This window comes from Podarcis erhardii (assembly GCF_964252035.2).
Source record: "Podarcis erhardii genome assembly, chromosome: 5".
Lineage (NCBI taxonomy): Eukaryota > Metazoa > Chordata > Lepidosauria > Squamata > Lacertidae > Podarcis > Podarcis erhardii.
Window position 1 is genome coordinate 46,538,509 of NC_138509.1, and position 21,494 is coordinate 46,560,002.

The window sequence follows — 21,494 nt, forward strand, 5'->3', positions numbered from 1 at the left end:
ATGGCCACTTCTATAGCATCCCTGCTAGTCCCCATATACAGTGGTGCCCCGCAAGACGAATGCCTCGCAAGACGAAAAACCCGCTAGACGAAAGGGTTTTCCGTTTTGGAGGTGCTTCGCAAAACGAATTTCCTATGGGCTTGCTTCGCAAGACAAAAATGTCTTGCGAGTTTTTCCGACTTTTTTTCCTCCCCCCCCCCCTTTTTCTAAGCCGCTAAGCCGCTTATCTGTTTATCCGCTAAGCCGCTAAAAGCCGCTAAGCCGCTAATAGCGCTAATCCGCTAAGCCGTCAATGGGCTTGCTTCGCAAGACGAAAAAACCGCTAGACGAAGAGAATCGCGGAACAGATTCTTTTCGTCTTGCGAGGCACCACTGTACAAGCTTTATATAAAAAAAACCCCAAACTCCTCACCATTCCAATGACACTTTACCCATGTCTTCCATTTCTCAGTTGAGTATGTAGTTCTGGCAGATGTATCTGTCTGGATCTGGAAAAGCTACAGTGAATTATGTTTCTGGGAGTCAGGAGGTTGAGAGACCACATTCCGATCCCTTGTTCTTTGAGACTTGCTGGATAATGATTCTGTGTTTTCTACAGAGACCAAAAGGAAATCCTCTCTAAATTCATTTCAGAATGTGTTCCTTTTAGGAAGTATGTAACTACAGAAGGGTGTAGCTTTTATCTGTTTTTACAACTGCCTGCAAAATTGAATTATCTTTCCCTTGGAAGCAGCCAAGCAATTTGTTTATTTGAGATAAGGCTGAAGCAGGGAGCATGGCAAGAAGTCTCTTCCCCTTTTGTCCATTAATTCCCCCACCGCAGTTTGCACCTGCATTGCTCCCGCAGTAAGTAGCATATCAGGTGACTATTTAACAGCTTAAAGTAGAAAGCAAAATGTGCAGGGCTTGCAGTTTTCCATTCTGAGGGGAAAGGGGGCTCTCCTCAAATAAATCAAGTTTTACTGAGATAGGAAGGAGAGGCGTATTTTACTGCAATGCAATTATATTAGAAATAGCACTGGCTTTCTTGTGCTCAACAAAGCAACACAGGCGCTGGTCTCCAGAGAAGGCTTTCTATATAATTTCAGCATAAATATGCTTGCGAGACATGGAGATATCACAGCTACCCAGAAAAAAACAACAATCAAATTCTGCAATTAAACTGATGCTTTCCCATCTATAAATGATATTGGGGGTTTAAACTGGTGAACTCAAGGCCATGTTAATGTGCCGCAGAAGCAATTTTTAGTAGTACTCCCCCCCCCCAGTACATCTGCTACAATGCAACAGTGCATTTCTCTCCATAGCCAGCAGTTTGAGAAATAGTACGCTTGCAAGTCCAAACTCTGAAAGAGCTCCTGTATCTGTAATTGTAGCCTGCAGAAGAAAGAAGTGTCTTTGACTTTTGGAAGGGTGCCTGGCAGTGGTGGGGAATGTTGGACCCCTCAGTATTGGGGGGCTGGCCCCCTCTGCTTCAAAATATTGAGGGGGCTGAAGCCCCTTGAGCCCCATATACCCAGACCCAGTGTGGTGTAGTGGTTAAGAGCGGTAGACTCGTAATCTGGTGAACTGGGTTCGCGTCTCCACTCCTCCTCATGCAGCTGCTGGGTGACCTTGGGCCAGTCACACTTCTTTGAAGTCTTTCAGCCCCACTCACCTCACAGAGTGTTTGTGGTGGGGGAGGAAGGGAAAGGAGAATGTTAGCCACTTTGAGACTCCTTAAAGGGAGTGAAAAGAGGGATATCAAATCCAAACTCTTCTTTTTAACTGGCCACTTTTTACCTGCTCTTAACCAATTAATAGACATATTTTTACCCTGCTATTGCTTATTTATGTTTACTGTTGTAGTAACTGGTTACTTTTAATATATATACATATTTCTGTTGCTTTTTATTATTGGCAATGAGGATATGACAACTTTAACGCATAGCAATGTGAGTTACACCCTATCATGTAAGCTACTTACTAATACAGATGAAAGAGTATATACAAACCAGAAGTCAACAGAATTGTTTTTCAACAGTCAGGAAAATCATTAATAACCTAAAGTAGGAAAGGCAGAAAACTGAAAAGTAGGTATGTTTTTAAAATATGCCTGTGCCCCTCAGCTCTAGAAAGCATCTTGATTGCAGCTGAATGCTTCAGGAAGCGAAGGAGTGACTTTGAAATCTCAACTTTTTTTGTCACCTTCCATGCTGTTTCAGAGTCTGTAGCCTCTAGAACAGATTGGATGGTGCAGGGGAGGGGGTGGTAAAAAATCTTCCCCAACTGCAGACAAAGAAGGCTCCGCTGGATTGAAGAGGTTTCCATGGGTGGAGGAACACAATTAGATACAACCCTACGTTTCAGTTTTTCTAGGATTTCATGCCATGCTTGCTTTTGAGAGACAGGATGCTATTTGGATTCCATGTTGCACTGCTCTTATTAAACAAACTGAGCCCTGTTTAAAAGCCATTGAGCTGAAATACTCAACACATAAGTGGGCCATTCGCACAAAACACTAAGCCATAGTTCAGCATTAAATGCACAAACCTCAGGCTCATGTGCTGGCTCTCCCTTGTGGCTACACCAGAGGAGGACAGGTGAGTGGCAGTGTGCAAGCCTGAGACTCACACAGATAATGCTAAATCATGATATAGTCCTGGCCCAATTCACATGTCACGTTAAACCCTAGTTTAAAAATAAACTACGGTTTAATGTGAACACCCAGCATGCTGCTGAAAAGTTCTTGCCCTGCTCTTTCCACACTCTTGCACCACCAGGAATAAAGGCAGATTCTGGATTGTTGTATCATCCAAACCTGGCTCCTTCTTCACGCAAACCACAACTAGTAACTGAGGGATGTTTTTGCTTATGGCTTGTGGTTTATTTGGAAATAAACCATGCGTCTATTTCTGGACAACAAAAGAAGCCAGACTCTGGCTTGTTTGCCAGCAATGCAAAAGCGATGAAGGACCAGAGGGATAACTTTTCAGCTCATTCACATCGAACCATACTTTGTTTTTAACTTTGTTTTTAATATGGCATGTGCACTTGGTGAACCACTACTTTCTGCTGCTCCTGTGTGGTGTTATTTGTTGACAAAAATTCAGGCGCTATTTAGATCCATATTTCAAAAGTCTGTTTGGGAAATTATTCTGAGCACTGCAGCATAAGCAACGCAACAGAGCTGCCGTGCAAATCTCCTCATGGCATTTTTCATATTTCCTGTGTTTGTAAAGCTGCAACAGTATACATGTGATTTCTTAAAAAAATTCCAGATTACAATTTGATAGGGCTGTTCCAAGTTTGGCGAGTTTCCTATATTTAAATCACTTCAGTGTGGGGGGAAATAGTAGCAAACACCTGGTGGCATGGATGGTTTTATTGGTATGCTGTCTTAATATATACAGTGGTACCTCTAGTTGCGGACACGATCTGTCCCGGGGTGCCATATGCACCCCGAAAAGTACACAACTAGAGAGGCGCTTCTGCGCAGAACGCTTCTGTGCATGCGTGTGTGGTGAAACATGGAACTATACACTTCCGGGTTTGCTGCATTCGCAACCCGAAAAGCCGCAACATGAAGCAAACACAACAAGAGATATGACTGTAACATACTCCTATCTCCAGAGAGGCGTTTGTGTTTATGAATGCACATTTAGCTATATTAATAAGATCTGATAGTTCCCTAGCAGTGGGACTACCTCAACCATGGTTTCCTTGGTCTAGTCTAGCTGAACTAAAGTTTTATAGCTTTTAAAAATAATAATAAAAATGGTTCACACAAACCCATGTCAAACTTCTGTATATTACATTGACTAAAGACCTGAAACAAGAACAACTGATCAGCCTACAATATGGGACTCCTAATTATCTCAGTTGCCGGATGTGTCTTTGTCATTAAAGCCGCAGACACAATTTCATCAACAGACATTCATCTTGATGGCAGCGTGACAACAGCTGCAACAATGGACCACTGAAAAGCCATCTCTCTCTAAAATATGCAGCACATCTGCAGAAGTCTCTTAAGAGATGGGAGGAAATAACCAAGCTATATTTAGAATATACATCAGTGTCCAGAACAAGAAAATACTCACCAGGAGGATACTTAACCACTCGTTCTCCATATCTTTACAAAAATAATATTCAAGGGCCCTTGAGTCACAGCAGCATTCTGTTAAATGAACTGCAACAATGAATCAGATCTCTCTCAGGATCTGCTTTTTCGAGTTTTAACCTAATGTACCTCTTAGGCCTTCTGCTTCTCAGCCTGTTCCCAAAACAAGAGGAATTTGAAAGAGAAAAAGTTTGAACCTTTCACAACAGAATGAAATATACAGTGCTAAAGTACACCGACTAATTTGCACTCCTTTGTAAGAGCTAAGAAAGGCATCTTTTACTGACAACTCTGACTTTACTTTTCCCCATACCCAAAACACTTGCAGCATTACAGGCAAGAGCACTGAACTAAGATGGACAGCTGTCCATGGGATAACGAATGGGATGCCTAGTTCCACCTCTGCTATCTTAATTTACCTTGCCCAGACTCTCTTGCCACTGACATATCTGTTCCAGAAACAAGCTGCAATCTTAGTTTTAGATATATTTGTAACCACACGTAGTTATTAGGCAACCATCTAAGCCTGCCATCAAACATTCCAATGGAGGGAAAGCCAGACTTAGGTTGTGCTTATACTCCACTGAAATAAATGGGCCATTTCGCTGTGCCTAAGGAATGGGGAGTGGGAAATTTATGGGAATCAGGACTGGGGAGGGAAAGAGACAAATTTCGTCTCCTCTGATTCCAATATCAATTGCACACAAACACCCTGCATATTAAAGGAAATCAAGAGATGTAGATGCCTTCTGCATATTAAGTGCTTAACTCTGAAGTGTCTGCCCCAAGGGGCAGGAAGAATGGGATGCAGTAGTGCTGGAGTAGGAGATGATGATGATGATGATGATGATGATAATAATAATAATAATAATAATAATAAACCACTCACAAGAGCAGGTTGCATTTGTGTTTTTCCCCCTCTTCTGTTGGCCACAGAAAGTGGCAAGTTTTGCTCCCCCCCCCAAAAAAAATTATCCAAATTCAATTTCTCACATAAACATAGTAAATGCAACCACAGCCAGCAAGTGATGTACTCAATGATCTTTAGACTTTTGGAGGCGGGGTTTGTTTCTACAAAGAAACAATGTTCAATTCATTTACAGATGCCTCTCCACTAGTCTGGAGTAACAAAACAATTAGCAAATGCAGCAATGGCTGCTGGGTTTTTTTTACTAGAATACATGAAAGCCCAGGCAAGGGGTTTCTTTGATCCTAACTGCGCTGGAACTAAACCTCATTGTATTTACCACTAGGAGCCTTGTCAAGCTGTTACAGAAGCTTAAAACTACCCACAGGAGGGCAGACTTCCAATTTTAGATTTTAAAAAAATCATTTTAAAAATCAGAGAGAAGCTTAACAATCAAAAAGATGTGCCCTATTGTCATGGTTCCCAAGACTTCCCTTATCTTGAGTTCCAAGATCATAACCCGGTAGACCCTGTATAACAGAAGTTCGCTTTTCTAACAAATTATTATTGTTTACTTCTCTTATGAATTTAACCCATTAATGGATTAAAAGTTAACCCCTGTACTCCAGTAGTAAAGTGAATGACAGGGAGAGTCTTATTATGAAAATGCAGAATCCTCATACATGGATGCTGAAAATAGTAACTGAAGCTTAGCCAAAATGTACCTGAGTCCTATGGCATGTAGTGACTTCCTTACACACCAACAATAACAGTTATGGCATTGAAGTAATTGTATAAATCTGACTTTGGGAGAAGGATTACATGAACAACCCCTTTATCACGATGTAGCTCAACAGTGCCACCTGGAGCTTATGAGATTTTGGACCTCTACCTTTAAGCATAAACAAGCACATTCTGGCATTTGTCTTTGAATAAGCATCCAGGAGGAATTCAGCTCTTTTACACAATGGTCTGAACCGGTCAGGAATTTTGTAATGAAATGTAATGGAAGTGGAATGAGCCTCTTGGTAATTTTCTGGTTGGCCAAAGAGAACATGGACATCAGAGATGGGGCTTCTTTTGCCATTGGGCCAAACGACAACGCACCAAGGTCTGAGCTCAGATAGCTCAGTTAGCAGAGCATGGGACTCAGGCCCCACATGGGGGGCAAAAGATTCCTGCATTGCTGGGGATTGGACTAGATGACCCGCATGGTCCCTTACAACTCTGCAATTCTATGATTCCATTTCCCATAAATAAGGGAGGCTTTATTCTCAGTCTTCCTGGAGAAATCTGATCTTATATACAGTGGTACCTCGGGTTACATACGCTTCAAGGTTACAGACTCCGCTAACCCAGAAATATTACCTCGGGTTAAGAACTTTGCTTCAGGATGAGAACAGAAATTGTGCTCTGGTGGCGTGGCAGCAGTAGCTAAAGTGGTGCTTCAGGTTAAGAACGGTTTCAGGTTAAGAACAGACCTCCAGAACGAATTAAGTTCTTAAACTGAGGTACCACTGTACATGCTTTAAGCCACCCAGAGTGGCTGGGGAAACCCAACCAAAAGGGTGGAGTATAAACAACAACAACAATAACATCAGGAGTCTGTATATGAACAGTTGTCCATTTAAAGGAGTCATCTGCTTGGTCCAATTCTAACTTAAAGATCCAGAGTCATGAGAAAGGCAGGCAGAGGCCATTTTGCTGCCCCATCAACAATTACGGTAACACCTGGAGAGCAGACTGAACAGGCACAGAGGTCACAGTCTTCCCCACTATGGTGAGATGTGCTCTATTTCTAATAAAATTATAGGATTATTTATAAACTGGATTTATTAGCATATGCAACCTTTATATAAGTGTCTACCTTCTTTTGTCCTTTTTTTTTGTGATGCAGAAGTGGTCAGAAATGAAACTTTCCTCTTGGATAACTCTTGGCAGTGGACACTTACCCTAGGGTGAAGTTTGTTTTTCATAGGGCAATTGCCACAACAAAACTTGTCAGTTATGCAGCATTCTGGGAGACAGGAGAAAACGTCATGTGCATGAATGAAAAAGGCACAGGAATCTGCATCACAACCAGAACCTCGGGAGTAGCAAGAATGAGACAACTTGATGTATCAGAGTTTTCTGTGCACAAGCTTTCATAGGGCGGTTGAATAAGGCAGCTCTTGTGTCATGCATATTGTGATTTATCTAAATGGCTAAGATAAAATACTCCAGCCCAGGATGACTCAGGAAAGCCTTTAGATCAGTGGTTCTCAACCTTTTTTGGGGTCATAGAATCCTTTGAGAATTTGATAACAGCTGAAGCCCATCCATAGACCACAGGTTAAGAGTGTTTTTAAGAACAAATGTATTTTTCTATACTACATAGATCAGATGTTGGACTACAACTCCCATCATCCCTGACCATTGACTATGCAGCTGCAGCTTGTTCAGAGTTGTAATCCAACATCTGAAGGACCATAGGTTAGCCACCCTTGACACAGAGGTGTCCTTTAGTCTAAAATCAAGACTTCAGCTTTTGTAAGAGGGCCTAAATAGATTCAAAGGTGAAGAGAAAACTTTCTTTCCCTCATGTTGAGCATCATGCTTTAGCATCACAATATAATTATGATTTGTTAAGAGATGTAAATAGTAAAAATGAGGCTGCTTTAAAATTCCCAGCGCTTGTCATTATTTTCGGATATACAAGAAACCAATTACTTATTATAAATAGCGGTAAGGTGTTGTGCACTGAAGGCTCTACACAAACATTAATAAAAACAGCGGTCTTTTGACTGCTGCCCTCATATTGTTCTGGTGCTGAACACATTCATTCAATATGGCTTCTGCTGGCAGAAGGCGTCAAATAAGTATGTGAGCCTTTCACTGTGGAGGAAGCCCTTTGATAAATACTTCTCAATGAGTTCCCAACACAACTGCTAAATTAAGGATGAAGATGAAAAAATGTTGACCTTCATTCTGATTCTTTACACTGCTCAGAATAGGCTTATGCTAAAGGAAAGGATTTCAAAAAAAAGTAGCAGTAGTAATTTGGCACATTTAAAGTTACACAGACCTTGCTGAACAGCTACAGTACTCCAGTCAGGCTGTTATCATCTTGCCTTTAGGATACAACTGCACAAACAGTATCTACCAGTACTCCCAACTCTAAAGATTCTTCCCAAGTACCGTGAAAAAGAAAGGAGTCAGGTTTTTTAAATAAAAAAAATGCAATAAAGTAGGTGTTTCACTTAGAATGAATTGATTGAGCTCATCTTTGGCACCAGGTGACATGGATTAAGACATCGCCCCAAAACAATGCATATTGAAGATGCACTAATTGCAGGACATACTGAGTAATCCAGGCCTATACACCTGAAACAAGAAAAGGCCCTTCTAAGAAGTTCAATTAAAAACCAGAGTCTGGTATATTTGATTAGATTTCAAGCGTTGGAAAACAGATACTTGGCAAAATGAACTGATAAATCCATACGTGTGTGTGTGTGTGTGTGTGTGTGTGTGCCCATCCAAACTAAAGATGACAAATCAATTTAAATTCTAGGAAGTATAAGCCTGCTTTTATATTCATGAACAAAACTCTCTATTTTACCCTTGCTGAGAAAGTTGAATATATCATTTTGAAGGAAAATCAGAAATTGTAAGGTGTTGAAAAAAAAATCATCCACCAATGATCTAGACACATGGGATGTGAATGGAGAGAAAGCTCAGGGTGGAGGGAAGGAAAGCCCTGGAAACACAGTGAAATCAACCTACATGCTGTGCATTTTAAATAGAGGCATTTTTCACTGAAAATGGTGATGGGCTTGATTGATTATGTCTGCAGAATGTATAAGAAGCAAACAAATGGGTACACACAGCAACTGCACTGAACAATATAAAAGGACTCAAGATGCATTCCTCCTACCAAAATTCCTACATGCTACCCAAGCATTTTTAAAAATTAATTAAAAAAAAAATCAGTGTTGAAACCGGATGAAACCTGAGCTGTGTCTTGAATCAGCCAGAATGCAGAGAATTACACAAAGACTGTCAACGTAAGGCAGCCTCTTTAAACAGATCCCTATAGCTACTCGCTAACGTTTCAGTCCCTGCTGCTGTACTGGAGGAAGGAAAGGTGGAAAGCAATTCCATACTTACATGGCCTCGGATGGCTCCCGAATCAGGCTACTTGTCTGTGCCTGCTGCAGAGACTGAGACCCTCCCATCCTCAGCGTGCCCTTGTGCTGGAGCTAGCAGCAAGCCGGGCCAGCTTCCTTCTTAATTCCACCAGCAAAAAGCCCAGGGAAATCGGACCGTAGAGGCTGCAATGCTGCAGTGCAGATGAAAACAGCTGCTTGCATCAGGGGCAGCAGCAGCCGACACACTTTAAACGGCAGCTTCTCTTCTCTGAACTGTTGCCAGGTTCCTTTCCTGACACCCCCCAACTCCCCCCGTCCCCGTCCCCTGCTTCTATTTTTCTTCCTCTTCGCTCAAAAGAAAATCGATTGAGAATAAATAAATGTGCCGGCTATTGTGTGATGCAACCAGCAACGTTGAGGCTAGATACTGGGCAAGTGTCTTTTAGAAAAAACAAGGAGGTCTATGGCTATTCCAAATGGCTTGAGAGAGATGGGGGGAAGAGAAAAAGAAAAATTAAGACCCTCCCTTTAAAGCACACATTGTCAGCTACTGTGGATCCCTAAGGACTCTCAGGCAGGACCATTGCATTGTGTTGACTCAGCTGATTTGAAATGCAAATCTGTTTGCATGCCACGTCCTGCATGTGCCTCTCTGTTTTGACAGCAAGCACCCGCATATATTTCGGAACAGTAAACAATGGAGGAGATTCATATGTAGGATTGTTTAAAGCCTTGTTTCCCTCCCCGCATTTTCAAACAAAAGAGCTCATCCCTCTTTCAGGAATGGAATCTTCCACCAGGAAAGTAGGGAGAACATGAAGAGCCAAAGTAAACAAGGCAATGTGTGAGTATAGAGGGGAGCAGATTGGTACAGAGATATTATTATATTTAATCTTGCTTAAAGGCGAGATGACAGGGTGACAAGGAACTGGGGCTGCGGAGGGGGGGAGATACTGAGTAAGAAGATTCACTGATGAATTAATCTAGTGAGTGCAGTAGCTGGATAGTCAGAAGGTTATGAGAGCTGAATCTTTTAAGAGAGCAGCCTAATTTCACAGAGACCATGACCGTTTGATTATTGTTTCCATGCTTCTCTCTCTCTTGTCGAGTTTGACAATAGAAGATACCACTGAACATTTCATGCTACCATGTCTGGCCAAATAAAAATAAAAATCAGGTTCTTCTTCTTCTTCTTTCTTCTTCTTCTTCTTCTTCTTCTTCTTCTTCTTCTTCTTCTTCTTCTCTCTCTCTCTCTCTCTCTCACACACACACACACACGTTCATATATTGCAGAGTAGAAAAAATATCAGAGGCAAGCTGATTAATTGACAACTCCAGTGACAAAGCACAGATACAAACACAGCATAGGTGCAGCAAATTTGCTAGAGAGAGAAAAAAAGGGTGAGGCACACTGAAATAAATCCCCAAACCTTCTAGGTTTAGAAGTACAACTTGAGAAGCTGTCTCAGTCCAGACACCATGCCAAATCATAGTTAAGGAAACTTCAACTACAGTTTTAAACTATGGTCAGGAAACCACTACCAACAAGTCTGATGTGGGTCAGCAATCTATCTTTTGGACTTCCTGCTTCAGTTGCTCAGTTTTACTTCTATGAAGCATCTGAATCAGAGAACACCTGAGACCAAACAAGTTCTAGAGCAGTGTCTGGAGTAAGTGATGGGCTGGGTGAGGGTCAATAAACAGAAGACCAAAGCCCTGTGGGTGAACAGTGCCCAAGTTCAGGAAAGTGGCAGGTTCTCTGTTCCTGATGGGGCTGCACTCTCCCTGGAGGAATAGGTACGTAGCTTGGAAGTACTCTTAGATCCATCACTGTCGCTGGACCCCTAAGTGTTCTCAGGGGCTAACAGTGCTTTTCCACAACTTCAGCTGCTATGCCAATTACAGCCTTTCCTCAACAGGAATAGCTTGGCCACAGAGCTGCAGTCCTTGGTAACCTCTAGACTGCACTATTACAAGTCTAAGTGAAGCTACCCTTGAGACTGATTCATAAATTGCAGCTAGTGCAGAATGCTGCAGCCTGACTTTTGACTGGAATAGCTGCACATCAGCATATTATACCACATGCTGAAAGCTATGCACTGGCTGCCAGTACATTACTGACCTAGGTTCAACATATTACTATTAGCACATAAAGCCCTAAATGGCCAGGGACCAGGTTAGCTGAAGGACCACATTTCTCCTTTATACACCAGCCAGAACACTGTGAGTATCTGGAGAAGTCCTCTTGACTGTCCCAGGTAGTTTGGTTTCTAGGTGAATGATTTGGAACTTTATTCCTACTGAAAACAGACAGGTGCCTACAATCTCAATATTCCATTGCCTGCTGAAAATATATCTGTTTCACCAAAGATTTTTGAAGAATTAATTTGATTCAGTTGTTCAGTATTTTATGATGTCATAATTCTAAGATTTTAATGGTTTGCCCCCCCATTTTTAAATGGGTTGACAGCTTATATTCTTATGTACGAATAAAAAGTTATTGTTTCTGCTCTACCTTTAGGTCCATATGCTCAAAATGGGCCTTTAGAAAATTCCACTATCAGAGGTTGTCTCATCCTGCTTGTTACAGATAAATTGCAATACTGAATAACCAGTTGGTGCTTATTTCAGTGTCAGAAGAACTTACAAGTGCATAGGGATTAATGAAAGAGGAAGTATGGATAAACCTTATCATGTGCAAAAAAAAAAAATATTAGAAAGGATGAGAAGGTACAATAGTGTAACCCAAGTTGTATTCTGTAAAGGTAAAGGTAAATGACCCCTGGATGGTTAAGTCCAGGGGAAAAGGTGACTATGGGGTTGCAGCGCTCATCTTGCTTTCAGGCTAAGGGAGCTGGCCTTCCCTTCCTTCCACAGCGGTACGTATTTATCTACTCACACTGGTATGCTTTCGAACTGCTAGGTTGACGGGAGCTGAGACAGAGCAACAGGAGCTCACTCCGTCATGGGGATTTGAACTGCTAACCTTCCGATTGGCAAGCCCAAGAGGCTCAGTGGTTTAGACCACAGCACCACCCGTGTCCACTGGTAGTCCCCAGCAGTGGAACCTAGGGTCCAGCACATAACATAAGTCTCCCATTTAAGACTACATGAATAAAAGCAAAGAGCTTATATTTTCTGGCTAGTTTCATCAAATCTATTACAAAAACACACCCAAAATAAACCACACTGGTTTTATTCTGCGGGGGAACAATCCTACTCTCAGACATGCATAATTTCCCTATAACAAGAGGTTCAAAAGGCCCTTAGAGAATTTTACTTTTCAACCCCAACGTGCTTGGATATAGCAGAAAAGGATGCAGTTATAGTCCCATACAACATAAATTCCACACATCAAAAAACAAAACAAAACTATAGCTTTCTAGCATACACTGCTAGAGCAGAAGGCAAAACAGGGCCACTCCATTGTATTATTGCATATTGTTCCTAACTGAAAACAGCAACATAAACATTGGCATGAAGAAAAACATATTCTACAATCTTCCTTTTTCACGCCCATTTTCAACAAAGCGCTACCAGTACCATTTATTTGCCCTTAAACCTTCTATGCCTATTGATGGCGATGAGGGTTTTGTTTGTTCCTTTTGTTCTTGTGCTTAATTCACAAGCAACACACATTCTAACTGAAAACACATATGTGTCATGCTGTTATTAGTAAATGGTCTACTGGAACAGTTCTTTAGAGCTAGGTCTAGTTCTTGTGTAACACACATTAGTAAAAGGAGAGAGAGAGCTGAAAGAAGAGAAACAGAATCTGGTTATCATGCAGCAGAAAAAAATATTTGCTCATAGTCTCTTCCTCCTCATCCTGATTAGAGAGGAGGCCAGCTCTATACCCAGTACCACCAAAGAGCTAACAAACATCAGATACAGAAATCTGACAGGGATAGTCAGGGTTGTTCATATGCATTTATGGTAAAACAAATGGAAGTGGGGAAAGCTGCCAAAGCTTGCAATGAACAATACGGCAAATACAATTCATAATATTCTCTTGTCCAGCTAGGTTTGGCTACCAGTTGAAAACCATAAAGAAATCATACATTATTTCCAGAAAACTGTGTTCAGTTACAAGGATGAAAGTCTACAGCCAGCTTGATGCAGGAAATCTAACTATTACAATGGTACCCTTCAGGACTTAAAACACGAATCCATGAAATTGCCACGTGGAAAGAAATCTAATAGGTCGTGTCACTTGCTGACAGAGTCCCCTAGAAGATTGCCACCGCTCCAAGGCAGGTCCTTAACCTGAGAAACATTTTTCAACACTGGAGTTACCACAAACTGCAAGAGAGCTGCCAAAACAGATGCCCACAGGTCTAAATTTGTTCTGCTGGATCATGCCTGGCCATTAAGGAATAAAAGTGAGCTCAAAACATTCGTTTTATAGACTCAACAGTTATACCACCAATATTGGTGCTTGTCTTGTTTGCTGCAGCCTTTGACCCTCTACTTTGTGCTTCTCCCAAACGTTGTTTTGCACATCCCTTCAAACCTGACAAATGGGCTTATTTTCACTGGGTGCATTGCTCAATACTAAGAAACAATAGGCATGCTCACACCTGTCAAACTAGGATACATTGCACAAATGTTATGATCGACAAAGTCACACTCTCATTCCCAGTGATCCCACCACATTCTCCCAATACTTGTTTCAACGTAACTTTGGGAGCTAAGGTTGTTGTTCAACCTTTATCAATGACTAACAACAACACCAGAGGGACACTGTTAATATTTAAAATAAACTACCATCCCAGAGTTTAAACATTTTGCCTCTTTGTGTCAAAGAACAACCCCCCCCCTTTTTAAATATCTGAAGGCTGCTGTCACATCACCCTCAGAGCCAAATTATATGTGTCAGTGGCATATCTGTAGGTTTAAACACAGAACTGTCCCAACCGAAATATGCACTGTGGGCTTCCACTATTTTAAAAAGAAGTCTGCTAGTGATGACTGCAGAATGTGGTGTGCAGATAAGCCCTGCAAACTTCTCCCCTTCTCCACAGGCTACCATATCAGAGATCAATAGATGTACACAACATCTATTAAAATAGATGGCCATGGATGCAGAAAAGCAATAGTTCCTAGTGATACAAAATAGATCAGCCTTTACCAATCTGGTACCCTCTAGAAATTGTGGACATGGATCAGTGGCCATGTTGGTTGGAGTAGATAACAGCTGTAATCCAACAACATCTGGAGGGTACCAGGCTGTGGAAGACTGATATAACCTATGTTTCTATTGTACCAACTCTAAATTATTTTGTTCCATTGTTACTCAGATCAAAAAGCTGCAAAAAAGGGAGGATTCTAGCAGCATCAGCAAGAACACACAGAGAATGATACCGCCACAACACAACCTTCAACCATTTGGGGAGAAGCACCTGCTATCTGTCACAAGAGACCTCTAACTGAATTCAACTCTAGTGAGAGATGTTTAGTTCTAGTTTTTGGGTTTTTTTAAAAAATCATGTGTAGTAATGCACCAGTTTAGACTTATGTCCCCAAGTCACAGCAAAGTAAACAAGACATGTGAAAATGATGCCTTCCGGACATACCTAGTGATTTCAATCTTCCAATGGAGACATTTTATTAGTTACAAATGAGAAAGAAAAGGGATGTTATTTTTTAAGCACTGCTGTTTTAATTGCAGGTAGATGACTCTTGTAAAATTGTTCCTTAATGAATGTTATTATTTTACATTATATATGTATTCACTCAATTATTGCAAACTGTTTCATGAATACTCCCCTTAAAAAGAGGGGTCATTAAAAAGGATCTCTGTGCTCCTCACCAATTCTGTGGGCTTTCTCAAACCCCCCCCAAACCATTTGAGGGAGGTGGAGTGGCCCAGGGTGTTGCGCAATTGGAAAGCCCTGTGGCACACATTTAACTTGCATGGCCACAGTTTAGATGGTAGCTGGCTAGCCGCAATCACACAAATTGAATGCATACAAGGCAGAGACCTCTCGCATGGACTTTGGGAGGCTCTTGCAAGATCTCAGATGGTTCTGTGAGATCTCACGAGAGACTCTAAAGCCCATGCAAGAGCCTTCCAGAGCCCAGGAAGAAGCCAGTGCTTGCAAGGGAGGTAAGATTTGTTTGGCAAGCTGGTTTTTGAAAAGGTAGAGATGCACATATGGGGGGGCATTACAGGGTTTTTCAAACTACAGTGGTACCTCGGGTTAAGAACTTAATTCGTTCTGGAGGTCCGTTCCTGAAACTGTTCTTAACCTGAGGTACCACTTTAGCTAATGGGGCCTTCTGCTGCTGCCGCACCGCCAGAGCATGATTTCTGTTCTCATCCTGAAGCAAAGTTCTTAACCCGAGGTCCTATTTCTGGGTTAGCGGAGTATGTAACCTGAAGCGTCTGTAACCCGAGGTACCACTGTATATTGAACTTAGAATTTCTTTCACTGCCATAGAACCCAAACCTGGGATGAACTGTCCCGTTAATAATTCCCCCTTGTCAGCAGTCCATTGACTGTTTCAGTTTTCTTCCCCCAAATACTTTTGCCACACAGAGCTTTGGAGTTGGTAAAAGATTATGTTTCCTGTGTCTAGTTTGAGAGAATCTTCATGCCAACTCCTTACAGAGTTCTTGTTTCAGTGGAGTGGGGCGCATTCAACATGGAGTCTATCAAATGAAAATGCTTCTTTTGTAAACAGTTTAAAAAGTATTTTAAACCGATGGGTTGTTGTTTTTTTGCAAACGTTCAGATCTGACAAATGGCTGATGTGGATGGATCATACCCTGAATTCAGCGTATGCAATGCCTCGGAATGAATTCTGTACAGTTTCAAAGAATATAAATATCACATTCTTTTATCCAAACCTTCCGTCAAAGAGCTCAAATGGCATAGATGGTATCCCTTCCTCCACCAGCCCTACCCTCTGCTCACTAGGTCACTCAAAGAGCTTCATTTCTCCATGATAAAAACAAAGAACATTGTTAAAAATGTTAAGAGTGACACTAAGAGATACTACACACTGTACAAGAAATTATTGACCGGTGCTGTTGCCCTATTCAGCACCACTACTGCTTAATGGTATTTTTAAACCTTGCTAATTAATCAGGGTCATTAACAAAACAAGATGCCTCCGCACACAAAAACTATCCAGCCTTCTGCTATTGAATACCTGGAAAGAGTGTCATTTCATTACTGATATGGAGCGGAGAATAGAAACAGCAGCCCTAATTATTCAAGGCATCCTTTTGTACCTTTCCGTTCTCTTTAACCTTTGATTATTCCCTTGACATGGTAAAAGGGGCAGGGAATCAATGTGATTTTTGGAGTGAAGTCTTTGGGATAATCATTGTGCAAACAAGAAATAAAAACATGAAATAAACAAGAAACTGTGCAAACAAGAAATAAAAATGTGAATGAAAGTGCATTTAAGTGACAATCTGCAAAAGATTCCTTTGTTGCTAGTAAGATCGCCTGGCTGAATTTTGAGTTTTGCTACCCATAGGAGGAAGGATGTTTTATTGTTTCATTAAATTGGATTGGTGAAGACCAGGGATTAAGGGGATTGTTCCAACATTGTTGGAGACCTTTTTATGGCTACCAGAGGCCCAGTATTTCAAAAGGATATATGATCATTCAGATTGCTTTCCCAATTCCAGCATTTATCTGAAACGGAGACCGCACAGCTGTTGCACTGCACTATGCAAAAAGAAATGAGTGGACTTTACAAGCCAGTTTCCCAGAAGAGGGGATATTAACTGCACTGACATAGTATCTTCTGCTAAGATCACTAGCTCAACATCCTTGCCTATTTCCCATGGAGTTTCTTTTCTTCAAGTCCACAATCCTTGATTCAGTAGTGTGTGGGGAGAGATGTGGTTTTGGACACATGATCACCATGACTGTTTTTTAGTGGTATATTACTTGAAGTGTGTTACCAGAAATGAGTACTTCAAAAACGCTACAATATGTGGACAACTATAGCTGCCGTAAGTCCAGGAAAAGGGGCTAAATCCATAGTTTCTGTTTTCATGCAATGTTAAACTTATAAAACGTGCATGTACGCATGTGTGTGCACATGACGATGATAATCATTATTAAATCTATATAGCTCTTAATTGCCAAGTTGGCTTTTAAGTGGTTTACAAGTATAGATCAATTACAGAAAATACAAGCAGACACAATTCAATTGAAATAATTTCAATAAGGTATTAAAACAAATTTCTACAATTCACAAAAGACAAGAGCAAAAACATCAGTTTAAACTATTCAAGCTGGATATTCAAAGAAAGGGAATGCTTGTCTAAATAGCTGTGTCTTCAAGAGCCAGCAGAATGCCCATACTGATGAGGCCTCTCATATTTCCGCAAGGACAAGGTTCCAAAACACTGGTGCCACCAGTGGGGGGGGGGGGAATCCTGTCTCTGGGTTACCACAAACAGACAACCATCAGGCTGAGGAGAAAGGAACCAGGTTCCATTTGTTGATCTTAACGTCCTTACGAGACCACCTTTTAAAACAAGAATTTATTGTCTGCTTCTGAGAGGACAAGCTGAGGGGGCTTAATATAAGATGAGACGTTCTCTTCTGACAGGCATCCCTATCATTTCTTTCATGATTTATACATGTAACCAAATGTGGCTTCACACACATGTGTATACATGAACAAAGACATGTGTTTCTCACAGCTCCCCTCAGTGCACAACTATGGAAATTCTAGAGTTAAGCAAACCTGTAGTAGTATGTTGGAAACATAAGTATAATCCTGAAAAGAAACTGACCCAACTAGACAAATAGCATAATAGAATCTTAGGTCAATACACCCCACCCAGACCCATATCTGGCAGAGCCCATTTAAAATAAAAATTACAGCTTCTATGGACACAAACCATTGATGTAACTCTCTTTCACACTAATGCAAGAGTCACAAAGGCAAAGCTCTTTGGGGATGGGGCTGCTGCTTCTAAGTCTCATGTAAAAACCCCCACTACCACTATACTTAATATATGACTATAAAATGTCTTCAGAATACGAAATAGTTTGCAAAAGGTTATCCCATTCACATGCCAGATTGCCCTAGTTACAAATGGCTCTAAATGTGAGACATCTACTTTCTATGCAATTACTTTGAATTGCTCATTTGACAGGATGGGGAGCACTTCCACATTTTTCTGCGAAATGCGGAATCTTTACCAGACAACTTTGATTATAGTGGCAAATAATCATTAGGCTGTAATGTATTTGCTTTTCATGAGAGTGTACAAATGTTATTTGATATTTTCACCCTTTGGGAAATCCCAGTGGGGGAAACTACACACACACACACACATTTCATTATCATCAGTAACAATCTGGCTCAAGAAAGAATGCATACCAATATATCTCTTCATTCAAAAGGAGATTATTACTGGCATGACTTTTATCTCACTGAGATCTTATAGTACGTCCAATTAGAGGGGAGGATGCTGACTGTGCCCTCTCTCTCCTTGCACTTTCTATATTTGCATCCTCATATTTTTTCATTCTGCAATTACTAATCTGTCAACACTGAGGGGGCCAGGCCCCCTGCCAGCAGATATTGAGGGGTCGAAGGCACCTCGTCCCCCTGGAGCTGGCATGACTGGAGGTGGGGGTGGGCTTAGAGAGAGCATTCTCTGTGGCAGCTCCTTGTTGCAGGACCCCCTCCCCACAGAGGTGCGTCTCGTAACTTCAAAACACCGATTTCGGCAAATGCTGAAGACACACTTTTTTACCCTTACCTGAGATGTGTATTTTTAGGGTTTATCCTATTTTTGTGGTTGTAAGTTGTTTTGAACTGCTTTTAATATTGTATTTTAAATTGCTGCAACCTGTCCAGGGACCTTAGGATGAAGGGTGGGTAATAAAAATAAAATAATAATAATAATATAGCAGCAAAATATTTCAGGCCAGCCCTGTGTAGTTTTTGTCCCTTTCCTGTCTTGTTTATTGAGAGTGTGATGACAAAATGATGGTTTCTAAAATAGCATATAAGAATACAAATATTAAGAAAATGCAGGGGTTCCTTCAGGCCTAAATGGCTGTGAAACTTACAAAAGCTCAACAAATCATTTAATCCTGCCACCGCTTTTGAGATCACCATATTCTTTTCTCCTACCTATTGTATGCATTAGATCACGAAGAGGGGAGAGAACGAAATCCAGAGCGATACACAGCAATCTCTCCAGAAAGGCACTTGTGTAGAGGACAGAGTATTAGCACTAAGTGCTTGGAAATACGGATCAATTCCCTTTAGAAAAACGACACTGGCAATGAAATCCAATAGAATCCCCCATGACGCTGTCGCACTCTTCCCGCTAATGTAGAGCAACATTAAGCACAACATGACCGAGAACAAGCCACTGGTGTTTTCGGTCTGCTACAGCGCATTTCAGGGGACAGTTTTAACGCATACTTCACATAGTCAACATCATTCATGCAGCCCTGAGATATCTGACCTCCTGCTGCTATTCGACGAATTGGAAGCAACGACAACCTATCACTTTTTTAATGTGCGATTTCCATTTCTGCTAATTGAGGCATGATAGATGCATGCATTTCTTGCAGATTCTGGCAACACATAGGGCAGTTGTCACAAGCTGCCAGCTTGAATTGGTGGGGTGGAAGAAGACATGTCCTCCAGGGAATGCGTGGCTCAATATTCTCCATTCCACCGCATGACCTTTCCATTAATAGGGGTGTGAATTCATAAGTCACATAGCCGTTAATCAGCATCAACACTGATGTTCTCTTTATTTATTTTTTTGCACCTGACACAGACGTGAGCATGTGTCTCATTTCAGCCTGGTTAAAGGGAAAATTATAGTCAAAGCAAAGCCCTTTGATTCCGGATTAGAAAATCTTTCAACACATCCTGATTCATAGCTGGCTTTTGTGATCACAGAAAACATCTGGACAAGGGTTCCATGGAACCAAAATGAATGGCTGTGTCGGCAACTGATGTGATGTAATGCTGAGGTCCTGCATGTTTGGGTTATAATTTGTACTCTTTGTTAGATAAAATGATTTAGGGTGAGGGCGGGGAGAGTCTATTTCAGTGAAATTTATTCCAGGTGGCATATATAAACAAGGGTAACAATTTCAGATTTCAGTTGTTAACTGACTGCTAAATAATTAAAATATGTTTTTTTTTAATTTGACATCAGGCTTTGAAGGTTGCAGTCCTAACCCCTGATTTATGCTGCTGGCGAATGCCAGTTGGCACGGATAGGAGGCTCTTCCATGAAGCTCCCACTGCAGCTGTGTAAAGTAAGGCATTGTGGGGGGGGGTGAGGAGCTGGGTCAACTAAGGATCTGCTACATCTTGGTGGAACGCTCTGTCACAAGAGACTAGGGCCCTGTGGGACTTGACATCTTTCCGCAGGGCCTGCAAGACACAGCTGTTCTGCCTGGCCTTTGGTTTGGACTCAATCTGACCCTTAGGTTTCCCTCCCCTTATGGTTATGATCTATGGGCTACTTTTAAAATGAGGCTGCATTTTAACCTGTATTTTAAATTGGGTTTTTTTATTCCTATTATGTTTTTATTGTAATTTTACTGATGTTAGCCCGGCTCTGGCCAAGGAGGGTATAAATAAAAAAATATTTATTACTACTACTACTACTACTACTACATCCTAAGAGTTCAGTTTCTAGGGAGAGTCTCAATTTAGGTCCCGCTTCTGCAGCAGTCTGGGCTTGGCATAGCACACAAACCATCTAAAAAAAAAAAGCCCCAAACCTCTGCCCTAATGGCTCCGTTTTGCCCTGCTGCTCCCCAGTTAGAGCTGTGATTGCTCTGCTCATAGGTTTTTCACAGTATTAACTGTGAAATATGGGGTTGCTATTTTTTGAGCACATTACACAGTTTATTAGTTATTAAACTGAAAGAGCTTCACTGTTGACAAGAAAACTCTTCTTTAGTATTTTTCTTTCCTGCAATCTCTGCAGCAGTAATACCATCTATTGCAGTAATGCAACAGAATCAAAATAACAACAAAACAAACAAGTTCAAATCCTATCAAGGTTTGTAATCATACAATCTTGGCAATGCATTTACTGTACATGAACTGACTACAATCATATTCAGTTCCCTCTCTTCTTATTGCTAGAAGGAAGCCCATAGCAATTTAATCCCACAATACAAACCATCTGTTTGGAAACAAACTTGTAGGAAACTTCATCTTTATTTTTAATTTTAATTTTATTCAAGTTTGGCAGAGGAGAAGGTAGCCAGGGCGCTTGTGAAACCAGCACCATTTCCTTTGGTCTCAGACCCACTGATTAACATTTGAACCAAAGTTAACAAACTTTAGTCAAATTGTCTGCCATCTACATCTATTAAAATGCATATGATTG

At 41.2% G+C, this 21,494-nt stretch overlaps 1 protein-coding gene across 13 annotated transcripts in view; it reads right to left on the bottom strand.

The window, feature by feature from the left end:
- Positions 1-21,494, bottom strand: part of TACC2 (transforming acidic coiled-coil containing protein 2) — a 157,313-nt gene that overhangs the window by 60,584 nt on the left and 75,235 nt on the right. The window contains exon 1 of one of the 13 annotated variants that reach the window (XM_081863625.1): positions 9,153-9,388. The exons of 10 other annotated variants lie outside the window; for them this stretch is intronic. In XM_081863625.1, the coding sequence (XP_081719751.1) occupies positions 9,153-9,220 (68 nt within the window). In that variant the 5' untranslated portion in view covers positions 9,221-9,388. Of the gene's footprint in view, positions 1-412; positions 451-9,152; positions 9,389-21,494 lie in introns of those variants that run through there. 2 more of the 13 variants (XM_081863627.1, XM_081863626.1) reach the window with 2 other exon arrangements.